The sequence below is a fragment of the Strigops habroptila genome, chromosome 11 (assembly GCF_004027225.2).
Source record: "Strigops habroptila isolate Jane chromosome 11, bStrHab1.2.pri, whole genome shotgun sequence".
Taxonomy (NCBI): domain Eukaryota; kingdom Metazoa; phylum Chordata; class Aves; order Psittaciformes; family Psittacidae; genus Strigops; species Strigops habroptila.
Genome location: NC_046360.1, coordinates 21,070,857 through 21,094,819, shown reverse-complemented (window position 1 = coordinate 21,094,819; position 23,963 = coordinate 21,070,857). Strand labels below are relative to the sequence as shown.

The following is a 23,963-nucleotide window of genomic DNA, read 5'->3' as shown; positions in this document are numbered from 1 at the left end:
CTGTCCAAATTCACTGGTTATTTCATGCAAATGAAACAGAACATAAAATTAATAGATCCCAAGTCAGGTGAGCTGTTGAGCTTGGTGGGAGAAGGGGGAAAAGCCACCATTCTGTGCAGACTGTCAGCATAAACACAGGGAAGAAATTTTTTTTGACATGCAGTGGAGGAGGAGGAGAAGAATAGAATTTTGCTGTTCAGTTTTCTTCTATTCTGGATTTGTTGGCCTTTTCTAGCTTATTGTAGTCTATTTTTGCATGTCAGAGTTTCTGATGCAGCTTTTGCACAGTGTTAAGCTGTTCTGAAGAACATCCCTTTTTTTTGACTTACTTTTCTATCAGGCTGAAACCTCAGCGGTGTTGTTGGAGGCAGAGACACACTAAAGTACACTTCTCACAAAAGAGAAAAGGTTGTATCTTTCCATGTTAGCTCAGATAAAGTAACAAATGGTAGAATCCTAATAAAGAACAAGGGATTTAGTTGTTTTCAGGCATGTTCTTTGATACAAAACAAGAAAGACGCTACCTTGCCAATGTCCAGTAACATCTCAATTTCCTTTTACTGCCACCATTTGACTTACTGTTTTTTATCACATGCCACCTCACACATAAGAGCATCCTTTTTTTCCTAACGAAGTTCAGCCCTGTAAAGTTTATTGGAACAACCTACAGCAAAGCTTCCAGGTAGATGCTTGAGCCAATTAGAAAATAAAATTAAAATGGGACAGACAGTCCAAAGTACAAAATCCTCTTGTATTTGTTCCTGCATTTCTATTTCACAGTACAGTGATATGTGGAATCTTATTAGATACTGCTTAGAAAGTAGTTTGCATATTTTCCAAATGAAGTGCTCATTGTCGCAGAAAAAATCAGTGTTGTGCAAGGGGCTGGCAGTCAAAAGACGTAGTCCTTACGTTCTTGGCACTGCCTTGCTTGTTATCTTGGACAGATTGCTTAACTTCTCTGTGCTTTGCTTTCAGATATGTAAAATGGGGGAGCTCATCTTTGGAAAACACTTTGGGATACTGTGGTAACTGGTTAGGGTGCATCTGTTTTGCAGGCCAGAAGTGTAATTGTAGCTCATGTAGGCTTACCCAAGCTATATTCAGAACATCTTGCTGGCATACTGCTAGTACTGTAGCTATGACAGCACATAACTTGGTGCACAATAATAAGCCAAGTATTTACAAGATTCCAGACACCTTTTGTAGCCCATAGTGATGCTGTGCTGTCATCATGATATCAGTATCTGAACCAATTAGTTTAAATAATTCCTGGTATGTCTGCATGAGCTGCAATCACACCTTTGAGAGACATAATATATTAAAAAACTGAAAGAGATGATTGTCAAAAGCTGCATGCTTGGAGGGCAATTCTGTATTAATCATTTTAAGCTGGTTTTGGTTAGACTACAACATTGGTTAAAAGACCTTTAAAACTGGCGTCTGTGGAGGAGCCTCTAAGAGGTGTATTCCTATCTATAACAGTAATTCAAGAACTGTTAACATGCAGTATTTTTTAATCTCTGTGCATGAAAGCTTTCCTCTCATAGGCATTGGGGCCATTTCAGACCCCTCCCTTTGTACCCTTCCCCAGGTTGAGTTTTATATTTATGAAATTCCAGGTTGTCTAAATGAAATAGTTTCTCATTTTGGTCAACAGGGAGAGTATGTCTCCTGCCTTTTATCTTTGCTTCGTCAGATGTCAGACACTCATTTCCAGCACTTACTGGACAACTTCCAAAGCAAGGATGAACTAAAGGTACAACAGAACATCATGTTTGTAGGGTGATTCACTCAGAATGGGAGAGCCAAGGGGAATCCTTGCATCATTACTTGCTCTGCTGATCATTCCCATTCACTGGCACTCTATTCATGGTCCTTCCCTTCACTTTTATAATAATAGGTGTTGTATTACAAAAACATTTAAGACCACGGGGCACTGAATCTTCGTAACAGCAAATAAAGTCCCAAGATAGATGTTACTAGGCACAAAAGGATATCGTTATTGTACCACATAGAACATAGTCAAAGGAACAGGGGTTCTAAATCCTGTGAAAGTGAGGTCAGTTGTTCTATAACATGTTACTAGATGTTCAATATGTGTTGGAGCTTACTTGCTAAGGGTGTAGATTTTATGCCAAAAGAGAGTTTCAAGCCTTTTGGGGAATACAAATGTCTCTAGCAGATGAACTCTTTCTTGGCAAAGCAGTAACTGTGCTACTCCACCTGCTGCATGCTTCCTAAGTTTGTGAGCACTAACTTGAGTTATGGCCTTTCAGGAGCAGAAGAGGTTGGTGAGGGGTACAGACCTCTGGTGGCTGTTCTGCCACTGACATTCTGAAATGGCACATCTCCCAACAGCGGAAAATAACTCAACTTGCACAAAACAGAGGAGAATCACCAACTGTTTAAAAGGCAGGATAATTTAATAAAGATAAGATTTTATATAAAATGTTTTTGATTAGCATGCCACTCAAATATGGACAATAAGGAAAAAAACCTAATGTGGCAGGCACTTATGTTGACTTAACACATGAAAGGGAGAAGCAATGATAAGTCCTCTCTGAATAGGCTTTCAGCTTCTAAATATTGTATGTGCATATAGAGAGGCTGAATAAATCAGGGAGATAAATTTGGGATGATAATTTTTTTTACCTTTAGGTTGCTGGGTTCAGTATATCCCAGGTTGATAGTTATCTGAGATTACTACCTTTCAGGTAACTTTCTAATTGCTCATAGGAAAATGATTTGCTAAATTAATTCATATTATTTTTAATAGGTATTTTTAAAAGCTAAATTATAGTTCTTATGTCAGACCAGTGAAAAGGTTTGTCATTGAACTGAAATTGGTCGTTATATGCATAAGAACAAACACTGTTGTATCTCTGATAATCTAAGGATATGTTCCAGGAGTATCACAGGGGCCGAAGAGTTTATACCCAACTTTTTTCCTAAATACATATATATATTACATTTTTTCCCTTTCACATATTGCTGTAATATTTCCAATACTTTTTCTTGCTTGGAAAGGCATTGTGTTCACTTACTACTGTTACATCTAGGCGAAAATGAGGCCAGAAGCCAAGGAGCTTCTGGTGCTTTACTCTTAGCTCAGTTACACCAAGATATATGAATCTCCCCCTGCCCCAAAAAAGGAATCATGGTTGGACAGTTCTGAAGAAGCCTTGCCCTGCCACTTCTGTGCTGTCTTGATTTTGTGTAGAGTTAAAACAAACCAATAAAATCATAGTCTGCAAGGCCAGCAGCTTTGCGTGTCTCATCCTCACTGTTGTTCTTCATAGACATAGAGGTGCAGGTAACCAAAACCCAGAAATGTCTTCAGGTTTGGGGATTTTTTTGGAAAGCAAATATTCGGCTGAGTGTGGTTAAGGGATCTTTTCTGCTGCACATTGCCAGAAATGGGAGTTTCTGGGACTCTTAAAAAAGTGTATGAGAAGTTTTATTGGGCTTGGGGGTGTGCTTTTTGTCAAATTTGTAACATAAGTGCAAAGAAATTTGGGAAGATACATCAATGAAATGAATGCATTAAAAAATGATTAGGATTCCAGTCTATTTGAAAATAGCTCCAACTGTGGGAAGTCATACACAATTACACACATAAGGAAGTTTTTCATCCCAGTGTAGATGTTAAGATGCAGCTTGTTTAGTACGTATTAGGTGCATAGGAAATGAATAGAGCCATATCCCCATGTATGTTGTATCCATGGTCTCAGGTGAGTGGCCTAGTAACACAAAGCTCCAGGGGAGCACGCTCAGCTTAATTGTCTGGTGATTTTATTAATTTTTTTTGCCTATGTGACAGGAGTTCCTCCTGAAGATTTTCTGTGTATTTCGGAACCTGATGAAAATGAGTGTCTTTCCTCGAGACTGGATGGTGATGAGGTTGCTCACCAGCAAGTAAGCAGAAAAGCACATATAAACTGTTGATGTTCTGTGTTGGAATTTTTCCTCCTCAGCTAGACAGATAAGACCTGTGATGCAGTGTGTCTCATCAGACCGAGATCTGGTGATGGAGACAGGGACTCTGGAGTGCTTATTCTCATTCTGCAATTAGTTTAACACTCAGGACCAAACTGGGACTTCTGTACTCATTCTGTTTCTTAAACTCTCCTAGTATGCACAGGTATCAAGAGTTAAAAGCTTAAACCCAAAGCTGAAGTAGCTGCATTGAGGGTAAGAGTGGCACAGCAACTATCATAATGCATAGCAAGGAACAGCTGCCCACACCGAGTGGTAGCAATGGGCAGGCTTCTCAACTCCCTTTCCCAATAAACTACAGCATTAAACATCTGGCTCTTTGCATCACTCCTTAACCTACCTAGCAGGTGGACTCAGTGATTTTCAAAGAGGAGGGGCAGACCCTCGTGATGACACCAAGTGTATTACAAGTAGCTCAAACTTTAGGAAATGCTCTTCTCCGGGGAAACAAACAAACAAAAAAGTCTTTATGTTTCAAATGGGAGGAAGATGGGTGTATGCTTTCGTTTCAGCAGTGGTGACATGGCCCAGCCATGCAAGAGAGACAGGATTTTAAATGCTCCTGTGTAAATTCTCAATCTCTATTACTTAGTGCAAATTGTTCATTAAATCAGAGAAAGATACACGACTTCTATGCAAACTTAATCAGTGATTCTGTGGAGGATGCCTCTCTCTGTACATACAGTAACATCACTGTAATATGTTATACGCCAGATTGAAATGTTCTTTTTCTGGTTTCTTTTTTTGTCTCTGACTGCAGTATCATAGTTACAACAGTTCAGTACCTGTCTTCTGCACTGCATAAGAATTTCACAGAAACAGACTTCGATTTTAAAGTAAGAACTGATACTCAACAAATGTTATGACATCTTTTCAAACTAGCAGTAACAAATCAACAAGAGCTGTTCTCTACATTAGCTCATTATACTTGCAGCATTTATGTGAGTATCTATGAGGAAGATGACCTGACTGATAAAAAGACTGAACTTTGAATCTGCTGTGGAATTGAGGGGCAGTGGAACAGATGCAAAGTGAGATCAAATCAGGAAGATTGAGCCCCCTCATAAAGGGAGCAAGTATCTTCATAAGCAGTGGAGCTAACAAAGTGTGATGTCTTAGAGATTCATGGCTAATGAAATGTAAACTCAGTCAGTGCTTTTCCTGAAGTTGGGGCATCTATGATCTTCCTTTCCCAGAGGTGTCTCTTTCTGGCTGTTGACTTAAAACTTGGAGGAACACAGTATCTTGGAGAGTGTTTTCCCCTTGTCTGATGTAGTTGAAAATGGGCAGCAAGTTCAGTGTTACTAAGGAAAAGCTAACAGACATGTACCTCGGCACATGTACAACACAGCATGATGGCAAAAGCCTTTTTTGGGAAAAAAGACCAAATTATAGGGCTCTCATTCCTGAAATAATGTACTCTCTGGGGATTTTTGAGGGATAAAATCTGTTTAGCCTACAGAAAAAACAGTTTATAACTTTGCTGAAGTCATCATGTTTACTCATTTCTGAACTCTGTCTGGTGCTAAGAGGAAAGCCCAACGGCATTACCTTCTTGGGGTTTTTAATTGTAGTTCCTACCAGGTTTTAAGTAATCCATTGGTATCCTTAAGAGTTTAGTATCTCAATAGTTAATACATATTGATTAAGTTATGTCTTACTTACAAAAAGAAGCAGTCTGATTCTGCACATAAAGGAACATTTGTCTGTCTTGCTACACTTGTTTAGAACTTAATCCTTGGAATGTCATGTTGTAAACTTCCTTCCTGTGTCACAGGTGTGGAACTCTTACTTCAGCCTGGCAGTGCTGTTTATAAACCAGCCAAGCCTCCAACTAGAAAGTGCCACACCAGCTAAGCGGAAGAAGATCCTGGATAAGTAAGAACATGTTTTGTTGGGTTCCCAGCCTTTTCTGCCAGTTCAAAAAGGAGACTTCTTTTTCCACCACAAGTCCCTGTGATTTATTATGAAATTTGGGATGTGGAAATGCATGGGAAATAAATAAGTACATCTCCTAATACAGTGTTCAGTGATGAGTAAAGTTGTTTGGTATTCTTATGTTGACTTAAATGTGAATTTGATTGCATTTTTTTAACATCACTTCCTTGCCAGTTCTTGTTCCATTAGGCAGTTGTCCATCTCCTCTCTTTCAGATATGGCGATATGAGAGTGATGATGGCATATGAGCTCTTCAGCATGTGGCAGAACCTGGGTATGTCTCTTCCTTCTCCGTCCTAACGACCAAAGCCTGCTTTTCTGTTGGAATGTTTATTTTTTTGGCAGCATCATGGAATACTTAGTTTCTCTTAAGAGCTGTAAAACCAGGAAGCACTTCTCTGCTCCCACCAAAACTCTCTTCTGCGCTGTCCCATCATACTATCTGTTTGAAATAATGCATTCCTTAAATGTGAATGCTTTCTCCAGTGTGACAGTGGCAGGTTTTAGTTGTTTTGGCACATCAGTGACAGTCTTTATGTATTTGCAAATATAAGATCAGCTTTTTCTAATCCCTTCAACTGCAGTACAGTCAGGTTCATGTGGAGATATGCTGTTATTCTCTGACTTTCGTCCAATCTGTGGCTGTAAAGCAGAAATTCAGTTTTTCACAGCTAAAAGCAACTTTACAAGTTTGTAGATGATTCAAAAACTGAAGTTGTCCTAATTCAGAATTATAGAATCACAGAAGCAGTTAGGTTGGAGAAGACCCTTAAGATCATTGAGTCTAACTGTAAAGCTAATGCTGCCAAGTCCACCACTAAACCATAGCTACGTGTGTTTGATAATAAAGCCCAGAAGTGGCATACACTGAAGCTTCTTTTTTGGTGTCTTCAGGTATCTGGTATGTACAGCAAATTCTGCATTACTACTTTAAAAAGAAAAAAAACAAAACAGAAAATCCAAACCAAAAGCCCTGTCCACAGTAACACAATGTTTGTGGTTTAAAATTTCAACTTCCTTTCCTATATATTTTAATTAAGAGATTAAGCATGTTACAGAATGGGGGAAAATGTATCTTGCCACAGGTCTCAAAAGGTAAAAGGAGATTTTCTCATCTAGGACTTGTGCTTTCAGAAGTGTGCTGCAGCAGTCTTGGGTTTAGGTAATTTAGCTAATCAGGATTTTATTAATAGAAGAGCCACATAACATCTGTGTGGCATCAGAGCAAGTCCTGCTAGGCCAGTGCCCTGCCTCCCTCAGGGACCAAAAATGATACCTATGGAAATGTTAGAGGACAACTGAAGCAGGTAGTTAGTCTAGATGGAAATAAAAAAATGCTTGCTGATAGAGATCACAAATAATAGAACATTGTGAGAACAGGTAAATCATTAAGAGGGTAAAGGAATGATACAGATGAGATTGGATAACTTGATAATGTGGCTGCAAGCAATATATTAAAACAGCCAAACATTTTATTTGTAGGAATGTAGGTAGGAGTGCTGTTCGAGAAAACAAGGACTACAGATGCATCATGCTGATAATGAGTGAATGGGAGCTACCTGTAAAATGCCATGAGTAAAAAAGACAGCATAATCTTGGAGAAAATGTGTAAGACTCCTTAGTAAGAGAAGAGGGATGATACTGCTGCCACAGTTTTTGCATAAGTGCACCTGATTCTAGAGTAGTTTGGTCCTGCTTTCCTGCTCAAAAAAAACCCAAAACAAAACAAGCAAAGACAAGTTGGACAGAGCTCAGAGAACAGTCAGGAAGATGACTATGGAAGTAAGAAAATGCCTTTTTATCAAATACAGAATAAGCCTGACTCGTCTAGCACGGCTGAGATAATACAGCCAGACTGTATTGCTTATTGATCACAATTTCTAAGCATCTGTGTGGGGACTAGAAGGCTCTCCAATAAAAGAGATCGAATAACCAGAAAACAATGCTAGGCAAATTCAAATGAGAAGCGAGAAGCCCATTTTAGATCTGTAGGTACAGATATTTATCACTGAACGTTGTTCCAAACATGACTATTCTGATTTATTCTCTGGGACTGCACAGTAAGCATGCCACGGAAGAGATTGTTGGCAAAATGCCTTGAGTTTCTGTTGCTGAGAAGCAAAGCAATTTGGTCCTAAGTCAAGTTCAGATATGAAATTGAGACTTCCACAGCACTGAGGATGAGGAGCTCTGTAATTCTTTGAAATCTAAATATGCTCTATTAAATACCATTGTTCCCACCAGCCCTTTCAAAATTATTTTCTTCATAAGTTAGAAGTATCTGTGGGCTCTTTTCCCCATTTTAGTGGTTAATTTTGACATTTGAATTCCTTTGCAAGTAAAATGCACTGACAATCTTTGCTGAAGGCTTTCACAGTGAAATTCAGAATGCTCTTAGAGCCTTTGCAAGGAATGGTATAAAGCAAATACCATTTCCCAGTCCCTTCAGGAAAAGAATGTGTTTGCTTTTCTAATGCTCATGCTGAGTACTTTGCATATGTCAGTATTGCAGGGATTCCCTATTTTCTCAGTGACAAATAACAAAGGCTTTTATTTAATTACAATTGCTTTGTGTTGTACAGGTGAACATAAGATTCACTTTATTCCGGGAATGATTGGCCCCTTTCTTGGTGTTACACTTGTTCCACAACCAGAAGTCCGGAATATCATGATCCCCATCTTCCATGACATGATGGACTGGGAGCAGAGAAAGAACGGCAACTTCAAACAGGTGAAGTGGCTTCCCAAGCATTTGTATTCTTTTCCTTGCTCTGTCTGCAGTGTCCAGCTGGAAGCCAGGAGTTTGTATCTGTTTGTTGAGCCGTTTCTGATTCTGAAGATGTTGTTATGTAAATATATAAAACCAGAACATTTAAAGCATAATTCACAAAACTATTAGAAAACTCCCAAGATAATTTAAACAGTACACTTTACAGCAAGCTGCATTTCCCAGGAATGCAGGGAAGAGGAGCAATGTGCTCATCATGTTGGAGATGAAAAGAATTCTGGGCTCTCACTGCTCCCATTGGTTTCACGTACATTATTAGTCAACCGTTAAATAGATCAGACTGAGAATCACAAATGGAGTTATAAAGATTTAGGCAGTGTTTGTGAGAACAGTGGTCTTTGCTTCTCTGTCTTCAAGTTGCAGCTAGGAAGTGGTATTGTATAACTAAATAATGCTGCAAAACAGACTGGATTGTATATTTTTTAAGCAATTGTAGTAGCCCTTCTGGAATGATTATGCTCAACAACAGATCTGTAGTTTCCACCTGCTGTGAGCTCTGATTGCAAAACAGGGAGAGGAGTCTTCAGCATTTTGTTGCCCAGTCATGGCCAGAGAATTGCTTAAATTTTTCCCTGCAAAACAGATTCCTGAAGTGCTAAGTATTAATAATGAAGGATCAGTTTGGACTGGATCTTCAGATGACAGCGCTCCATTGTTACTGTGTTTGGGGAAATACTGGGGGCAAGTGTCTGTGGATAAGTGCTCTGAAGTAGTAAATCCTTTTCTTTAAATTGTCATAATTCATATGGTTATTTATCATCCACACACTCATTAAAATGGCAGATCTAAACTATCGTCGAGAATAACAGACCTTTTCCATAACCTGACCTATTAAAGGCTATGTGGAAAAGCATTACCAGGACCTTATGTTTTTATTCCTCTTCAACTCCCTTGATTATTACTATTATTCACTACTATTATTATTACAGTAGCATTTGATCATGGTCCTCTTTTTGTTTGTTTTAGCTTAACAATAAAATAATCCCTGCTCTGGCATGTACAGTTACAAGTACCGATACTCATCTTCAAGTTTCGGGACCTATTTACATTTTATGTATTAAGATAAACTCTTCTTAATCTTCATTTAATTCTTGCACTCAGTAATGTATTCTAAACTAGAGCTCCAAGATATTTCTTAAATCACCTGTGGAGCAATTTTCCACACTGTTTTATGAAATATATATTGGAACTTTTTAAGATTAAAGACAGAATAATCATGTGTATTAGTGAGAATGAAATAGTTAAATAGCACAAGATGTATTAAACCTTAATAACATCAGCTGCTGGAACCAGGAAATGACTACTTGTCCAGTGCAATGCCAGCTAGCTGGGCTGATAGATGCATTACTGATTTCTGTCCAGTCATTGTAGATCCCAAGCAAGGAGAGGGTAGTTTTTTAAATTTTGAGCGTCTCTTTACTTTTGGAATACTGAACCGGTTCTCAGAAAATACTAAAATCCTGGAAGTTCCTTTTCAAGCCCTTTTTTTATTCTCTCACATTTTAAGGTTATTTTTTCAGCGATACCAAATTGTTATTCGGTGCAGTCTGATTCACGGGCTAAATCAGGTCACCCTTTAATGATTTCCAGCGACAAGAGCACCAGCCCCATTTGTGTGCCACTGGGTGATTTGCTTTTCCTTCTCATCTTTCCTTTCTTTGCAATTTGGCAGCTGAAAAACAGAGAAACTCAAATAATGCTTGTCTGTAAATAAAAGCAAGCTGTATTTCTCAAATATGTTCAACCTTTAGGAACCTCTGTCTTCAGTAGGACTGAAGGTGTGTTTTCTACAAGATTTCCAAGACTACATGAAATGGTTTTGTTTAATGTTGGGCACATTGATTTTTGTACTTGAATCAATTTAATGGTAATGTCTGATATCAAACTAGATAATAGGTGGTATTAGACTGGGGGGAAATGAATACATACTCAAAACCTTTTTAAGGGAAGAGAAACATAATGATACTGTCATGTGAAAAGAAAATGCATCATATGATCATAGATAGGCTTGACAAATCTGTGATTTAATGAACAAATAATCTTCCAGTGTAATGATGTCTGGATGACTGGAAATGACTTAACTTGGCAGCAGAACCATCACACCAGACCAGGGGCAAGCACACCATGAATTAGCTTCTCTGCATGGATATTGTGACAGTACAGGATTTAGTTTATCTGATACACTGGTTCACAGAGGTGTGTCTGAGTGATTTATTTGGTAAGAGATAAACTTCAGAAGGTCTTTGAGGAAGAAGTGTTACCTCCCTTGAGATGCTCATTTAGACCCTGCTAAGTGAAAGGATAATTTAGTATTAGTCCTATTTCACTGAAAAATAAGAAGTGTGTGCCCATTTAACTGAGCCAAGGAGCAGTAAATCACTTGCACATAGAAGCGGGCAGCCCCAAGGCTGAGAAATAAAACCACCTTCTGGTTTTCCTAGTGTTTGGAGCTCGTCTCTACATGAACAGCTGATCTGTAACCAATTGTTTCTTCCTCCAGGTGGAAGCTGAGCTGATCGATAAGCTGGACAGCCTGGTGTCTGAAGGAAAAGGTGATGAGAACTACAGGGAACTCTTCAGCCTGCTGTAAGCTATGCCAGTGTCTGCTCACTCTGTGTGGGGCAGGGTCATTGAAAGAGTCAAAAGTAGCAACCTGTGCAGTCAGAGCTCCAGGGCCGATCCTCAGAGAAAGCAATAATGGGCTTTCAGGCAGGTTTTCGTGACATGCCTTAGTGAAATACAAATGCATCACTCTAATTCTGAAAGGAATATAAACCCCTAAATTCTCTCTGTCTTCTTTCTGTGAAATCTAATATAATGCTGCACAGGTAAGTAGTTGTCCTCCTTCAGTCAAAACTTGATTTGCTAGAGAAGCCAGTGCCTTTCTTTTTACATAGCAGTAAGTGAAATCGTGGCCCTAGGATTGTTTAGAGGAAGCCCGTACTGTCAAGCAAGTCAGGCCTTGTTAGAGCACTAGAGATTTTCCTCAGCATTGTCTTTTGCTTCTTCCAGTTTTTGAAGGTCATGTTCTGGTTGGCTCAACAGTTGCAAGGTGCTTCCTTTCACACCAAACATGTGTCCTTGTCAGGATAAACCTACAGACTTTACATCTGACTTTCCTCTCTGTTGATTACTGACCTGTCTCCAAATTTAATTTCCAGTGATCCTAGTTTATTTCAGAAGAACTTATTCTGAACTCAGAGTCCAGACCCGTTAACCCTGAATCTTTTAGTGCTCCAGTGAGCCACAGAGCAGAATCTTAGCCATGTATCCCAGCCCATTTTATGTGGCCCCCAGTAGCATGGCAGCAGTTTGAGACTCAACCTTTGTTTTGCTGGAGCCAATATCTGTATTTCTGAATTTACAATGGCACATTCATTCAGTTTCAAGCTAGAGAAGCCTGCCCAGCCTGTGGGCTCATCCTTAGGAAGCACGTGAATGTATTCACTTTTGATTTGGATATATTCAGCCTTGGGAAATCGGGCACCTTGTTTGCAGATAACATAAGGCTATTTCAGATAGAAAATATCTATCTGTTCTTATTTTTTTATTTCATTTACTTGGCAAGAGGAGTATTGTGCATTTCTTCTGCTCCAGTTGAAGACATTTGTTACCTGAAACATTAGAATTCAGGGACTGTAGCTTGTTAGGTGAGGGCAACTGGATGTAATACCAAGAAACAGCCTGGAAGTCCAGCAACTTTTTAGTTTATGTTTGCTACTGAGTTCTGAGAACAATGTGAACTTTGAGGAAACAGTTCCACAAAGCTAATAAATGCTGTGTGATATGAACAGTTGACCCTGAATTCTGCAGTCTCAACTATACTGCTGAAATATGAATGGGCTCCCTCAGCTGGAAATCATTCCAGTACAGAAGAGTTTGCCTCTTCTGAGGACAACTGTGACACCCAACAGAATTTCTTTCCTCTTGCCAGTACAGAAGTAGCAAGTTCTGTACCAGAGAGATAGAGTTTCAGAGATGGAGTTTATTTAGCATGTAAATTTGCTTTCCTTTTTCACTTTTAAAATCTGTTTTTCAGTGTTCTCACTCAAGCCTTCTCGCACCCTTCACTGCTGTCTCAGTTTGATGCTCACTGTGTTGTCTAGCCTGCTGAGCAGGAACAAACTGCCTTTATTTACAGTTTAAATAAATTGTGATTTAAGGTTTGCTGGTTGCTGATTAGACAAAACTTCACATAGGGATGAGCAACGAAGAGGTATTTGCAGTAGGATTAGACTCCATTCCAACTCCTGACTGCTGTTTGCAGTTTCTAGGCTACAGGTAATACTGTGGGCATCAACTCTTGCCATGAGCACTGCTCTTATTCCTAGATTCTAAATGGCAATGTGAAGAGACTTTTGCCTTCTCCTGTCAGTTCTGTAATTTCCTTGTCTTTACTTCATGCTGCCTGGAGTAGAACCCAGCTCTTTGGGCCTTATCCCAGGTAAGATAGTTAATTCTATGAATTTGTTTGATGAGGGAGAAACCCAAGTTTTCTGTGGCTGTCTGCATGCACATGTACTTCCTTGGAAGCTTCATCTGCTGTATTTCCATCTCCAAACAGTTTGCTGGAGAAGATTGAGCAGGAAACATGGCGGGAGACTGGCATCTCTTTTGTTACATCAGTTACTCGTCTCATGGAGCGTCTGCTCGACTACAGGTACCTGCTTATATATTCTAAGTGTAAGAAGTGTGTAAAGAGGTAGTACCAAATTTCTTTTCTACAGGGAGTATTTATTGTTTATCAAGCCACATGCTTTTCTGCTGGCAAGTACGATGTAAGCAAGCCCAACCCAGTGCTGCTGGGTTCTGAGCAAAAATCCCGAGTCCTCATCCCCAGAGCCCTAATTCTCATCCTTGTATGCTCATTCCTGATAACAGCAAAGATAGGAAATCTTTCAATCTGTAGCTTTGTACTGAGGTTTAGTCAGGTTGCTAAATGATTGATTCCTTCTATCACTGCAGTGTGCTCACCTAACTCAGCAAAACAGATGCTAAATTCAAGAACGAGCTGAAATGCCTTTGCTGGACCAAGATGTGCTGAATGCCTCATGCAGGGCTAGAAAACTTTCCATGTGAGGAGAGTGACATGTCAGCTGGTGACTCATGTGTGCAAGACTCCACTCTAAATTAGGTGTCCTTTGTTAAGTTTTAGACTGAAGCTTGCAGGACTATTGTGTCAATACAGCTGAGCTTTCATTCAGTTACAAGAGTATTTTAATTTCATATATATATATATATACAGACAGACATTCAGAGATGTCTTGATGGAATGACAGACAATTTGAAACTCAGTGGAACTGCCCAAATAGTTCTATCTTTAGCCTCCTGACAGGAGTGCAAATTATTTCTGCTGCTGCTGCTCATTATAGGTGAAAACCTGTGACTAGGCTCGGTGTTCTGCAATCCCAAATCATTTCCTGTGCTTTCTGGTTTGCTGCTCTTGTTATCCTTACCAGTTTGATTGGATCTCCTGCTTGTTTTCCCACAACAGCTCCCGTACAACTGCTATGCCAGACCAGGTAGTGAGAGACCTTTAAAGGGAACGCAAAGGAGCGTTTCTTTCTTTAATGACATTTGTTATCAACACAACTCTGATACACAGATACACATTTTCATGCTTAACTGAGGAACAGATACCAGGTTTTAATTGATTTTTTTTTAATACACAGTAAACCTTTTCAATCCCAGAAGAGGACTTTGGAAGCACACAGGCATCTCTTGGAGTCCAGCTGCCAGTTGACGCTGTAGTTCTCAAAACCATTTGCTGTGTCACCGCTTTAAAAATGTTGTCTCTTTTACAGAGTTGAATTTGACTTGATCTCAAGTCAAGATTAGTAGTTTCTGAAGCCTGTAACTTTTCATACTGCCTGAATAGAAATGATTTCTAAATTATTCCAGAAACTAAAGATAAATTTTGTGATTTAATTTGCCTATGAAAAAGTGAGCAGTCTAGTCAAAATTACTGAGGTTGGATCTTTCAGCGTGCCAGCAGTACACTGAATAGGTGAATTCACGCAAGCTAATCCTTTGACTAGGAAACCACTAAACATTTACATCTGCATAAATAATATTCTTTCACTTTTATAGTAGATTTTGCATTCAGATGATTTTTGGCCACTATTACCTGATTTTTGTTCAGATTGTTGTGAGAAATGAAGCAGCAGTCATTACACGTGCTTGTTCTCCGATGCACACATGTAAGAGGACACTCAGTTCTCGTATCATTAAAGCCATAATATGGGGTTTTTTCTTAGAGGAACTTTATAAAATAAAGTATATGATTAACTGTTGCTTGTGATCTGAGGAAACTCTGGAGGATAAGACAGCTTCAGATTTATTTTCAAAGGACTCTTTTGCAGATGTATGTTTCAACACTGTCTGCTTTCCTAGGGACTGTATGAAAGGAGATGAAACAGAAAACAAGAAAATTGGCTGCACCGTTAACCTTATGGTAAAGATGTTTCCTTTATCTCTTTCTAATGCTGTGCAATGCTGTCAAAACTGGGCTGGGAAAGGTTGGGAGAGGAATCTGTTTCAGGCAAGTGTAGTAGCTTCAGAATCCAAGCACTGGGATGACAGAACAGAACGACAGGGATTGTGCTTGAATCAGAGCCAAATGGGTCAGGTTCCTCAGGGCCTTGTCCAGCTGAGTTCTAAGTATCCCTGTGACAGAGGTTCCACAACTTCTCTTGCCTTTTCTTTCACCTTTTGACTACCTTTGCTTGAAAAAAAGTCACGACACGATGAAATTAGTGGGTTAAATCAATGTGAATGTGAAAAGAATTATTACTTTTCTTTTACACAAATAATGTATTCTCTTTTCAATAACTTTACACACACAGGCTCTCAGTAACAGCTCTCTTTTTTCTTGCACAGAATTTCTATAAATCCGAAATTAACAAGGAAGAGATGTACATCCGCTACATCCACAAGCTGTGTGACATGCACTTGCAGGCTGAGAACTACACAGGTTAGTAACACATCATATTGGGGTCTGCTTGAAATCCTGTGGAAGGTTTTGACTCTCCCAGTGTTACACTCTAACATCAGATTCATTCTTTGGGAAAAAATTGTATGAGTCAGTTCTGGCAGTTGGGAAGGTAAGAATCACAGAATCATTTAGGTTGGAAGGGACCTCTGGAGATCTTCCAGTCCAACTCCCTGCCATGGCAGGGCCACCAAGAGCAGGTTACACAAGAACGTGTCCAGGAGGGTTTGGAATGTCTCCAGAGAGGGAGAGTCCACAACCTCCTCGGGCAGCCTGTTCCAGTGCTCTGCCACCCTCAAGAAGCTGAGGTCCAGCTCATTCCCTCAAGTCAAATAATGTATGTCTGTGCCCACACAACCATGTAACTATTTGGTTACGCTCTGAATTCTGCATTAAAGTGTTCTAAAAGACTGAGCCAAAAAATCACAACAGTGGAATCAAATTTAGAGGAAGTTTAAAATCACAAAACCACCATTCTGTTATCATTTGTCATATTTCCTTGCACCATAGTATTTAGGGAGCACTTAGAAAGTGTAAAGACTCCAACTTTGTCTTGTCCAAGTTCTTTTTACAGCTGCAGGTTCCAAACCTAGTTACATATCTGAATGTCTGACCGTGCATTTAAATCAAGCAGGAGTAAAAAGAAACTTGACATATTTGTGCCTAAAAATCACGTTCGTAGGAAACAGCTTTGTGCTGCTATTTTAAGTAATTGAATAATTAATGGTCATCTAAGTCTTGAGAATTTTGTCTCAGGTTGTAAATCAGAAGTTACAGGCTGTTCAGGAAGCAGGTCTGGTGACCTTTCAGCCTACCAGCTGTATTTGTTTGTTATTGATTCAGTGTTCACTAATTGCATTTCCAACAGAGGCTGCATTTACTTTGCTTTTGTACTGTGAGTTGCTTCAGTGGGAGGACAGACCTCTGAGAGAGTTCCTGCATTATCCATCTCAGTCAGAGTGGCAACGTAAGGAAGGTCTGTGCCGTAAGATTATCCATTACTTCAACAAAGGGAAGGTATGCCAACTTCTTCTCTCTTCCAGCAGCTTCCTTCCCTTTTCCTGACTTACTTAGGGCTTGCAAGCCTATCTTCTCAGTTCTGGAAGTAAATTTGTATCAAAAGCTTTTATAACTTGACACATTGCTTCTTGGCTTTCTGGACAAAAGAAAAACAGATTAAAAAATGGATATGGTTATTTCATGATGCATTAACATTTGGAACTAGTTTAAGTAGGCCAACAGGAAAACCACCAAAACATGTTTATACCTTTAAATCAAACTTTGGATCACCTGATGTGGCAGAATGAACACCAGTTCCATAGCTTTTGGGGTCAGGATTGCATTCTGTAGTTGTCTACGCAGATTGCTGTGTTATGACTCACTTTAGGACTTGTTTTGTTTCTAAGCTATAGAAGTAAATGGCAGGCAGTGCACTGCAGTCCCTGTATTAAAAAAGACTGAAGTCTTTCCAGTGTCACTGTTCAAGTGGCTTTCAATTAAAGTGCAGTTCCACCCATTGCACAAGAAGAAAATCAGTACATTTCAATTTCACATATTCAGTTTGGGCTTCCTACAATAATTATTTTTTTACTTGCTGCAGAGGTGGGTGTTAAGTCCCTTGTGTCATGTGCTTGGGGAACATTTCAGAGATGAACCTTGCAAGTGGTATCATCTGTCAGAATATTTTCAGATTTTGCCTTTCTCTAGAAAAATTCCTGCAGCTTGTATTACTGGAAGATAACATCTGTGTGTGTGCCTCGAGGTTGGTTTTGCCAGTGATGACAATGACAGTGACATTAAATACAAATGTGATTCGGTTCTTATATGGGGCTGCCATTCCAGATCTCTTTCCTAGCCCTGATAACAGAAAGTTGCACTGGGCAGCAATATTCTCTGCAGAACCTACAAAAGGAAGTCAGATTCCTGTGTGTAGGAAGAAATGGTCTATTTATGAAGAAGTGATTCATTAAGAATAATTATTTATGGGGTTGTTTTTACCAGAATTGTTCTTTTGTAATACTAGTGCATATGGTTCTCTCTGCAGTTTCAGAAATTCTCAGGGTTTTTCAGATTGCACTTAAAAAAGAATTACTGACTTGTGCAAATACTGTGGTCCTGTGCTGTCTGACCAAAGATCGTCTAGAGACTGTGTAAAAGAAGCGAGCCTGTGTTTTTAACAAAACCAGGCACTCCATGTATGCACTGAAGGAGAGAGAAAACTTGACGGATGTGATTTTGCTATAAAACTCCAAACCGATTATAGTGTTCACCTCTTGAGGGCTTTTCCCCACTGGATGTTTTTGGAGTTCCTTGACTTTGTCTTTTAATCCTCCTTTATTATAAATGGTAACCGAATGACTAAATAATCCACTTAAGCAGTGTATATGTCACTCAAAGTGTGCAAGTCAAAGCTGCTGAGAAGCCAAATCCTCCTGCTGCTTTTCAGCACTCTTTCTGTTGCTGTGTAACAGGGAACAGCTCAGGGAGTGGAAGAAATTTGCTTCCCTCACCTTGTTTCTTTCTTCCTTCACCCTTGTTTCCCTCACCTTGTCTGATAGTTTCTTTCTACACGACCCTAAGATGGTCCTTCTTCAGGTCCCAAAGAGCGGAATATGTTGTTCCGTGTCCTTCTGTTGCATTTCTAGAGTTAAATTTCTCATGCTGCTCTGGGCATCTTCCACTAAGAAAGGCAGTCAAAGCAGCATTGAAAGGAAGTAAATTATCTGCATTTGTTGGTGGGATGATTTTCTCAGCACAGGAATGGGGGAAAACTATGGCCACCAGATTGCCTTGTGAGTTTGACATAAAGGCCATGCCAGTGGAGGGCAAGGAGTGGTGGTGTGGCCCGTGGCAGGCCTGGAGCGCTGTGGTGGGATGCAGAATTGAGTCACTCCTATTCTCAATGTAGTTGGTAGCAGCCCTGTGCTGGGAAGGAACAAAGGTGTTGAAAGCCCTTTCAGCCTTCACTCTGGTTGTGTGCTCCTTCCTATGCTTTGAATTGGTTTATGGCTCAGTCAGCAGAGTGTGCAGGTGCATAACTGTAATTGAAGATTTTTATCTTTCTTTTTTTAACTCAAAGTTTTGTCTGTTAAAACTCAAGGTTTTCTAGTTGAAGACTATGACTGGAACAGTTTGAACCTGATTGATCATGCTTCTGGACAGCAATAGCTTAAAAACTCCACAACCCTTTTCTGTCCAATTCACTGCTAGATTTTACTAACTAAAATTCTGACCAGCTCCAGTTGCAGCATCACTGTGGGTATTCTCCTTAGAGCCAGCCAAGTGCTATGAGAGACCCAAAACTGTATTTCCAAAGTCATTTACTTTTAGATCATGTGCTCCATACCCAACATTTGAATTTTTCTTGTGCACCCTCATGTGAATTGTATTTCCAAAAGAAATCGGCACCCTGGGATGTAAGTAGATAAAACCTGGCACTTATAGATGCCAAGTGTCTCTATCTGTGCCTCCTTGTGTGTAGTCAGTAGCACTCAACTGAGAGTTGCTGGTGCCATAGGAGAAAGCTGCAGTAATTGTCACAGGAATGTGTTTTTCAAGTGAAGGACATGATACAGAACATGCAAACAGATCAGACCTCAGCAAAACAGAAAGCAGTAATGAGGGAAATTAACAGTGGAGACATTAGGAAATCATTTGAAGGGGGGCAGAATGATGCTTTGGAGGGAAGTGACACTTGCATAGCACATGGAATTACATATTAAATTTCTAGACTGGGAAGATGGTACTTGTTAACATCACAGAATTTAAAACCGAGGCTCCCAGTGACTCAGATACCCATTCATTCTCTTTTCCTTTCAAATATCTTCAAACTTTCTTTTCTCTCTAAGAAGTTACCTGTATATTGTGTTTCTTCACTCCTCTGTCTCATGTCTTAGCTGCAGAATATTCAGGTAGCAGAGTGGATTTTATCTGTGTGGAAATCCAACTGAAACAAAGAAAGAAAGCCTGAGTTAGGGTGACAGGAAGAGTATCAAGGTACATGTAGAAGAGCTGGTGTAAAGAGAAATAAGACATGAAAAGGAGCTTGAAAAGGTTACGTCTTTAGGATCACCTTGAGAGAAGACAGCCAGCTGGCTTTCTGCTTCTGTCCACAAGACAGATTAGAGAATTATGTACCATCCCGTTTGGAAGTGAGACTCTGCTCACACTCTGTGTGACCAAAGCCATTTATTCCTGGCCAGATGTTTTAGAAGAGACTTTTCCATTCTTTCAAGTAAATATAGATCAGCTGAGGACTGAAAATCTGTGTATAGTATCTCTGTAAAGAATGTTGAAACCTATTAAAAAATGCAGTGGTGTTTGTGTTTGCAAATACAAACACTGAACTGGTTACTGCTGTTGATCCCAATTCAGTGGATCAGTTTGTATGCCATGGATTTTGACAACCCCCAGTGAAAATCCTGTTTCAGATCACAAATACCTGAGTAATACTCTGAGCAGTCATGTACCTGGTCTTTCAGTTCATTTCTTTTATGTATTGTATTTAGCTAAATAAACCTCAGGCTTCCCATCATCTCAAATGACTAACACTATCAGAATATCCAAATTGAGTCTGAAAGAATCTTTTATTTAGCAAGTTCTTATGTTTTTGTAATTAACTGAACCTAAAGAGATGTACAGTCATTATTTTTACCTTTTTAGTTCTTACAACTATCCCTTCTTTTAATAAAAAAAGTTCCTACATGTAGTAGTTTTGCTAGTCAGAGATAAAAAACTTTGCTGATGTTAAGGATGAGAGAATAAACACTATAAACATGTGTGAAGCATTGCAAAGTACTTAATACACTAAATCAAACAGTGTAGAGATTCACTTTTTTAAGTGCAGATACATGTAACCAGAAGAGCTATTTCCATATTGAGTGCTAATATTTTACATAATTACTGTTAATTGCTGTTACCAATAATTTACAATATTGCTATGAATAGTCCTAAAACCTTAGGTGACAGTCTAACTCACACATGAATTTTGTTTTCACTACAACAGGGTCCCAGTTAAAACAACTGACAAGTTAGCCCAGTAATGCATAAAAGTTAATCCAGTAAAGGTTCAACTGAGACCTTGGGGTTCCTTTACGTAACTGTGGTAACAAACAGTCAGTCCCCCCAGAGGCTTCCAGTCTCTGCAGCTTAAAGATGATGGAGAGGAGATTTCAGTTCAAGGTGTAAAATGAGCACTTTAAAAAGCTCAGTGACATAACAGGAGTCTTACAAAGTGGGGTGCCCAAACTCAGTCTCCCTCTGCCTTACCTCTGAGGGTGATGAGTATGGTGTGCTAGAAAAGATTTACTGTACGCAGACTGTAAGTTGAAGAAATTAGTTTTGCTGTCAGTTCTGAATATGGATATTCACTCAGAGCAATAATAAAGGTCAGTTCTGAGGGTGTTCTGTCCCTGTATTTGAGTGTTTCCCATTGCTTGACAGTTTTGTGCTTTCAGTAGGAAGCAGCAGCCCTGTGTAGGGGAGCATTTTGCTGGGGAGCTAAGCCCCAACTCTGCTCCAGGGAGTTTTAGTGCAGAAAGCAAAGGAGATATTGGGGGTGAGTTAAAGGGGTGCCTAACAAGAAGAAACAATTGTTAGTTGTATTATCTTTGCCCGCATAAGTTCCCAGTCTCATGAGGGAACTGTCAAAAACAAGCAGGATGTGTGTGTAATGTCAATGGAACATATGCCTCCGTTACCATCTCAAAGAAGGAATTAATCTGATATTTAATGGAAACCGTTTCATCACACTGCATTTTCACATCTAATCCCTGGCATTTCATACCAAATGAATTCCCAAAATTGAGTTTCCAGATTCCTCTCAGCTGAGCTGGCAATAACAGCCTGTTTGCTGTGAGTGTGATCTGCTTTGGTTTCACAGAGCTGGGAGTTTGGAATCCCGCTGTGCAGAGAACTGGCCATCCAGTACGAAAGCCTCTATGATTATCAGAGCCTCAGCTGGATTCGGGTAAGTAGCAGCAGTTTCTCTCATCTAGTTTCTCTCTCCTGCTCAAAGCAGGGACAACAGTAAATTCAGATGGCCTGTAAACACATATAATATATTGATATTTCGTTTTAATTCCAAAAATATGAGGACAGCTTGTGTCTCACTTGACATGAGAGGAACAAGAAAGAAAGAATGAAGGCAAACGTTTCTGGTGTTCTTACCAATTTACAAGAACCAATAAAACCAAGCCCGTGATGAAATCGGGGCACATTTGCAGCATCGTGCTTTAATCAGAAAGTCAAAGTTCAGGTTGTTATTTAAAAGCTTTATGAATGTGAAAATATTTTATTCTGCTTTTGTCCCCCGGGGTAGCACGCGTGTTTGCAAAGTTCAGATCCAGGCTATGTGGATGTATTCTTATACGCAGTGATTTAAATTCTCTTTAAAAGTCAAATTTATTCTCATGCAGAGATACCTGTCTAATTAGGACTCATGAACTGCACTTCTGAAGAACCTCTTTTCCTCAGAGAGACCCTAAAGAGAGTTTAGGTGACCACCTTGGATGTGCACTTCTTTACTGTAGACATGTAAAACATCCTGGTGTACAGGAAATACTGTAATCATGAATTATGAGCAAAGTAAAGGCTTAGTCAGGTTGTGAATCAAGACTTTCTTTCCTAAAACATCAGTAAATCAGCTATTCTTGCTGCTGCCTCTTTATTATTTGGATCTAATCAGCTGGCAGGTGAAGAGCATCTCAGCTGATCAGTAGAACCAGTTCAAATCATCCTTTCACTCTCCTGTGTGGGATCTGTTTTCTGTTCAGGTTTCCTAAATCTGTGTTGCCTTGAACCAACTTGAATTTCTCCCCTATAAACTCTATAAAGAGTTTTTCTCTGTGCCATTCACATCATTCAACACATTCCTTTACTCTTCCTGCAAGGATTTGGGGATTTTCTCCATGTTAGAAAAGGCATTAATGTGTGTGGGAACTGAGAACAAAACCTTGATGCAACGTTGGAACTCAAAGCTGCTGTTAGGGTTCCCTGCAGTGGAAGCAATGATGTTAAACTGCTGCTTCTCTTTAAAAAGTTATCTTTTTGCTATAATGAAATTCCTGTGAGCCTTTCAGATGCAGTTTGGCAAGGGGTCTTGAAATCCCACTCTGGATATAAATGCTAGCACAGTGCCACAAAACTAATAATTGGAACTAGAGAAAAGAACTTTTTACTTTTTCAAAACCCCTTTTTCTTCCATGTTAAACCTACTGGTGCACAGAGCTGTAGAAGATTTAATTTTGTTTCAATCTTTTTCATGCCCCTCAACTCAATTAAGGCAAACCCAATTGACTCGATGTAATTTCCCAGGCAGTGGTATAGATTTTGAGCTGTAGGAGAGAATAGGACACTTTGAGCCAGGCAACATAGATCTTAATTTCAGCTCCACTACTAATTCCGCAGTGCTAAGAAGATTACATGCAGGACCTGTTTAATTTAAAATGAGATACAAGAAGACAATTTTCATATGTCGTCTCCAAACCTGTGGAATGAGTGTGAGGATTCCAGTCTGTTCCACCATGAACAGAAACGGTTTAATTAATAATTTTTATCTTTAACACAATTTTGGTCTTTTCATAAAAATAGTAGGGGCAAAAGGGTAATGTGATATTTGAATGTGTCCTGAGATACTAATGTTTTAAGGGTCTGACAGCAGCTATCTTTGTCCTCCACAGAAAATGGAAGCCACCTATTATGATAATATCATGGAACAGCAGCGCTTAGAACCCGAGTTTTTCCGAGTTGGCTTTTATGGTCGGAAATTCCCATTTTTCCTGCGGGTAAGCCAGGCTTATACAAAATGTGTCAAAGTGACCAGGCTCAGAGAAGCACTTAAGGCTCTGTATTTTTGCTGTGGAGATATGATGTCTGCTATCCAGCTTACGTTTTTTTACGCCTGCACAAGTAGAAACAGCTTTCTGGCTGAACTGAAGGATGGGGTCCACTGGAAATGTTCTTGGGAATGGAGAGCAGAAGTTTGAGTCATGCCTTGTGTGTATTTTTGACGACCTGCAGATGCAGCACAAATTGCCTCTATATTAAGCAAAATGCTGTACTGCAGCAGTGCTGGGTCATTACTCAACTAATTTTCATCATCTCAAATTATCATGCTTTAAAAAGTCTCACACGACAGAATGATTCTAATACCAGAGTGATGACTCTCTTATGCTATCTGCAAGCAAAAATTTCCTCCTTCAAAAAAGCCTAGCAGCTTCTCTGGCCATGTTCTCACTTTGAGCTTAT

General features: G+C 39.5%; 1 protein-coding gene across 12 annotated transcripts in view; it reads left to right on the top strand.

The window, feature by feature from the left end:
- Nucleotides 1-23,963, top strand: part of DOCK3 (dedicator of cytokinesis 3) — a 210,935-nt gene that overhangs the window by 160,601 nt on the left and 26,371 nt on the right. For 10 of the 12 annotated variants that reach the window (XM_030502044.1, XM_030502042.1, XM_030502043.1 and 7 more), the window contains 14 exons: nucleotides 1,661-1,759; nucleotides 3,824-3,918; nucleotides 4,760-4,835; nucleotides 5,777-5,877; nucleotides 6,153-6,211; nucleotides 8,520-8,668; nucleotides 11,226-11,311; nucleotides 13,143-13,169; nucleotides 13,290-13,385; nucleotides 15,119-15,179; nucleotides 15,605-15,698; nucleotides 16,585-16,733; nucleotides 21,598-21,684; nucleotides 23,396-23,500. In XM_030502044.1, coding sequence (XP_030357904.1) covers nucleotides 1,661-1,759; nucleotides 3,824-3,918; nucleotides 4,760-4,835; nucleotides 5,777-5,877; nucleotides 6,153-6,211; nucleotides 8,520-8,668; nucleotides 11,226-11,311; nucleotides 13,143-13,169; nucleotides 13,290-13,385; nucleotides 15,119-15,179; nucleotides 15,605-15,698; nucleotides 16,585-16,733; nucleotides 21,598-21,684; nucleotides 23,396-23,500 — 1,284 coding nt within the window. The remainder of the gene's footprint in view (nucleotides 1-1,660; nucleotides 1,760-3,823; nucleotides 3,919-4,759; nucleotides 4,836-5,776; nucleotides 5,878-6,152; nucleotides 6,212-8,519; nucleotides 8,669-11,225; nucleotides 11,312-13,142; nucleotides 13,170-13,289; nucleotides 13,386-15,118; nucleotides 15,180-15,604; nucleotides 15,699-16,584; nucleotides 16,734-21,597; nucleotides 21,685-23,395; nucleotides 23,501-23,963) is intronic. The other 2 variants (XM_030502047.1, XM_030502037.1) reach the window with 1 other exon arrangement.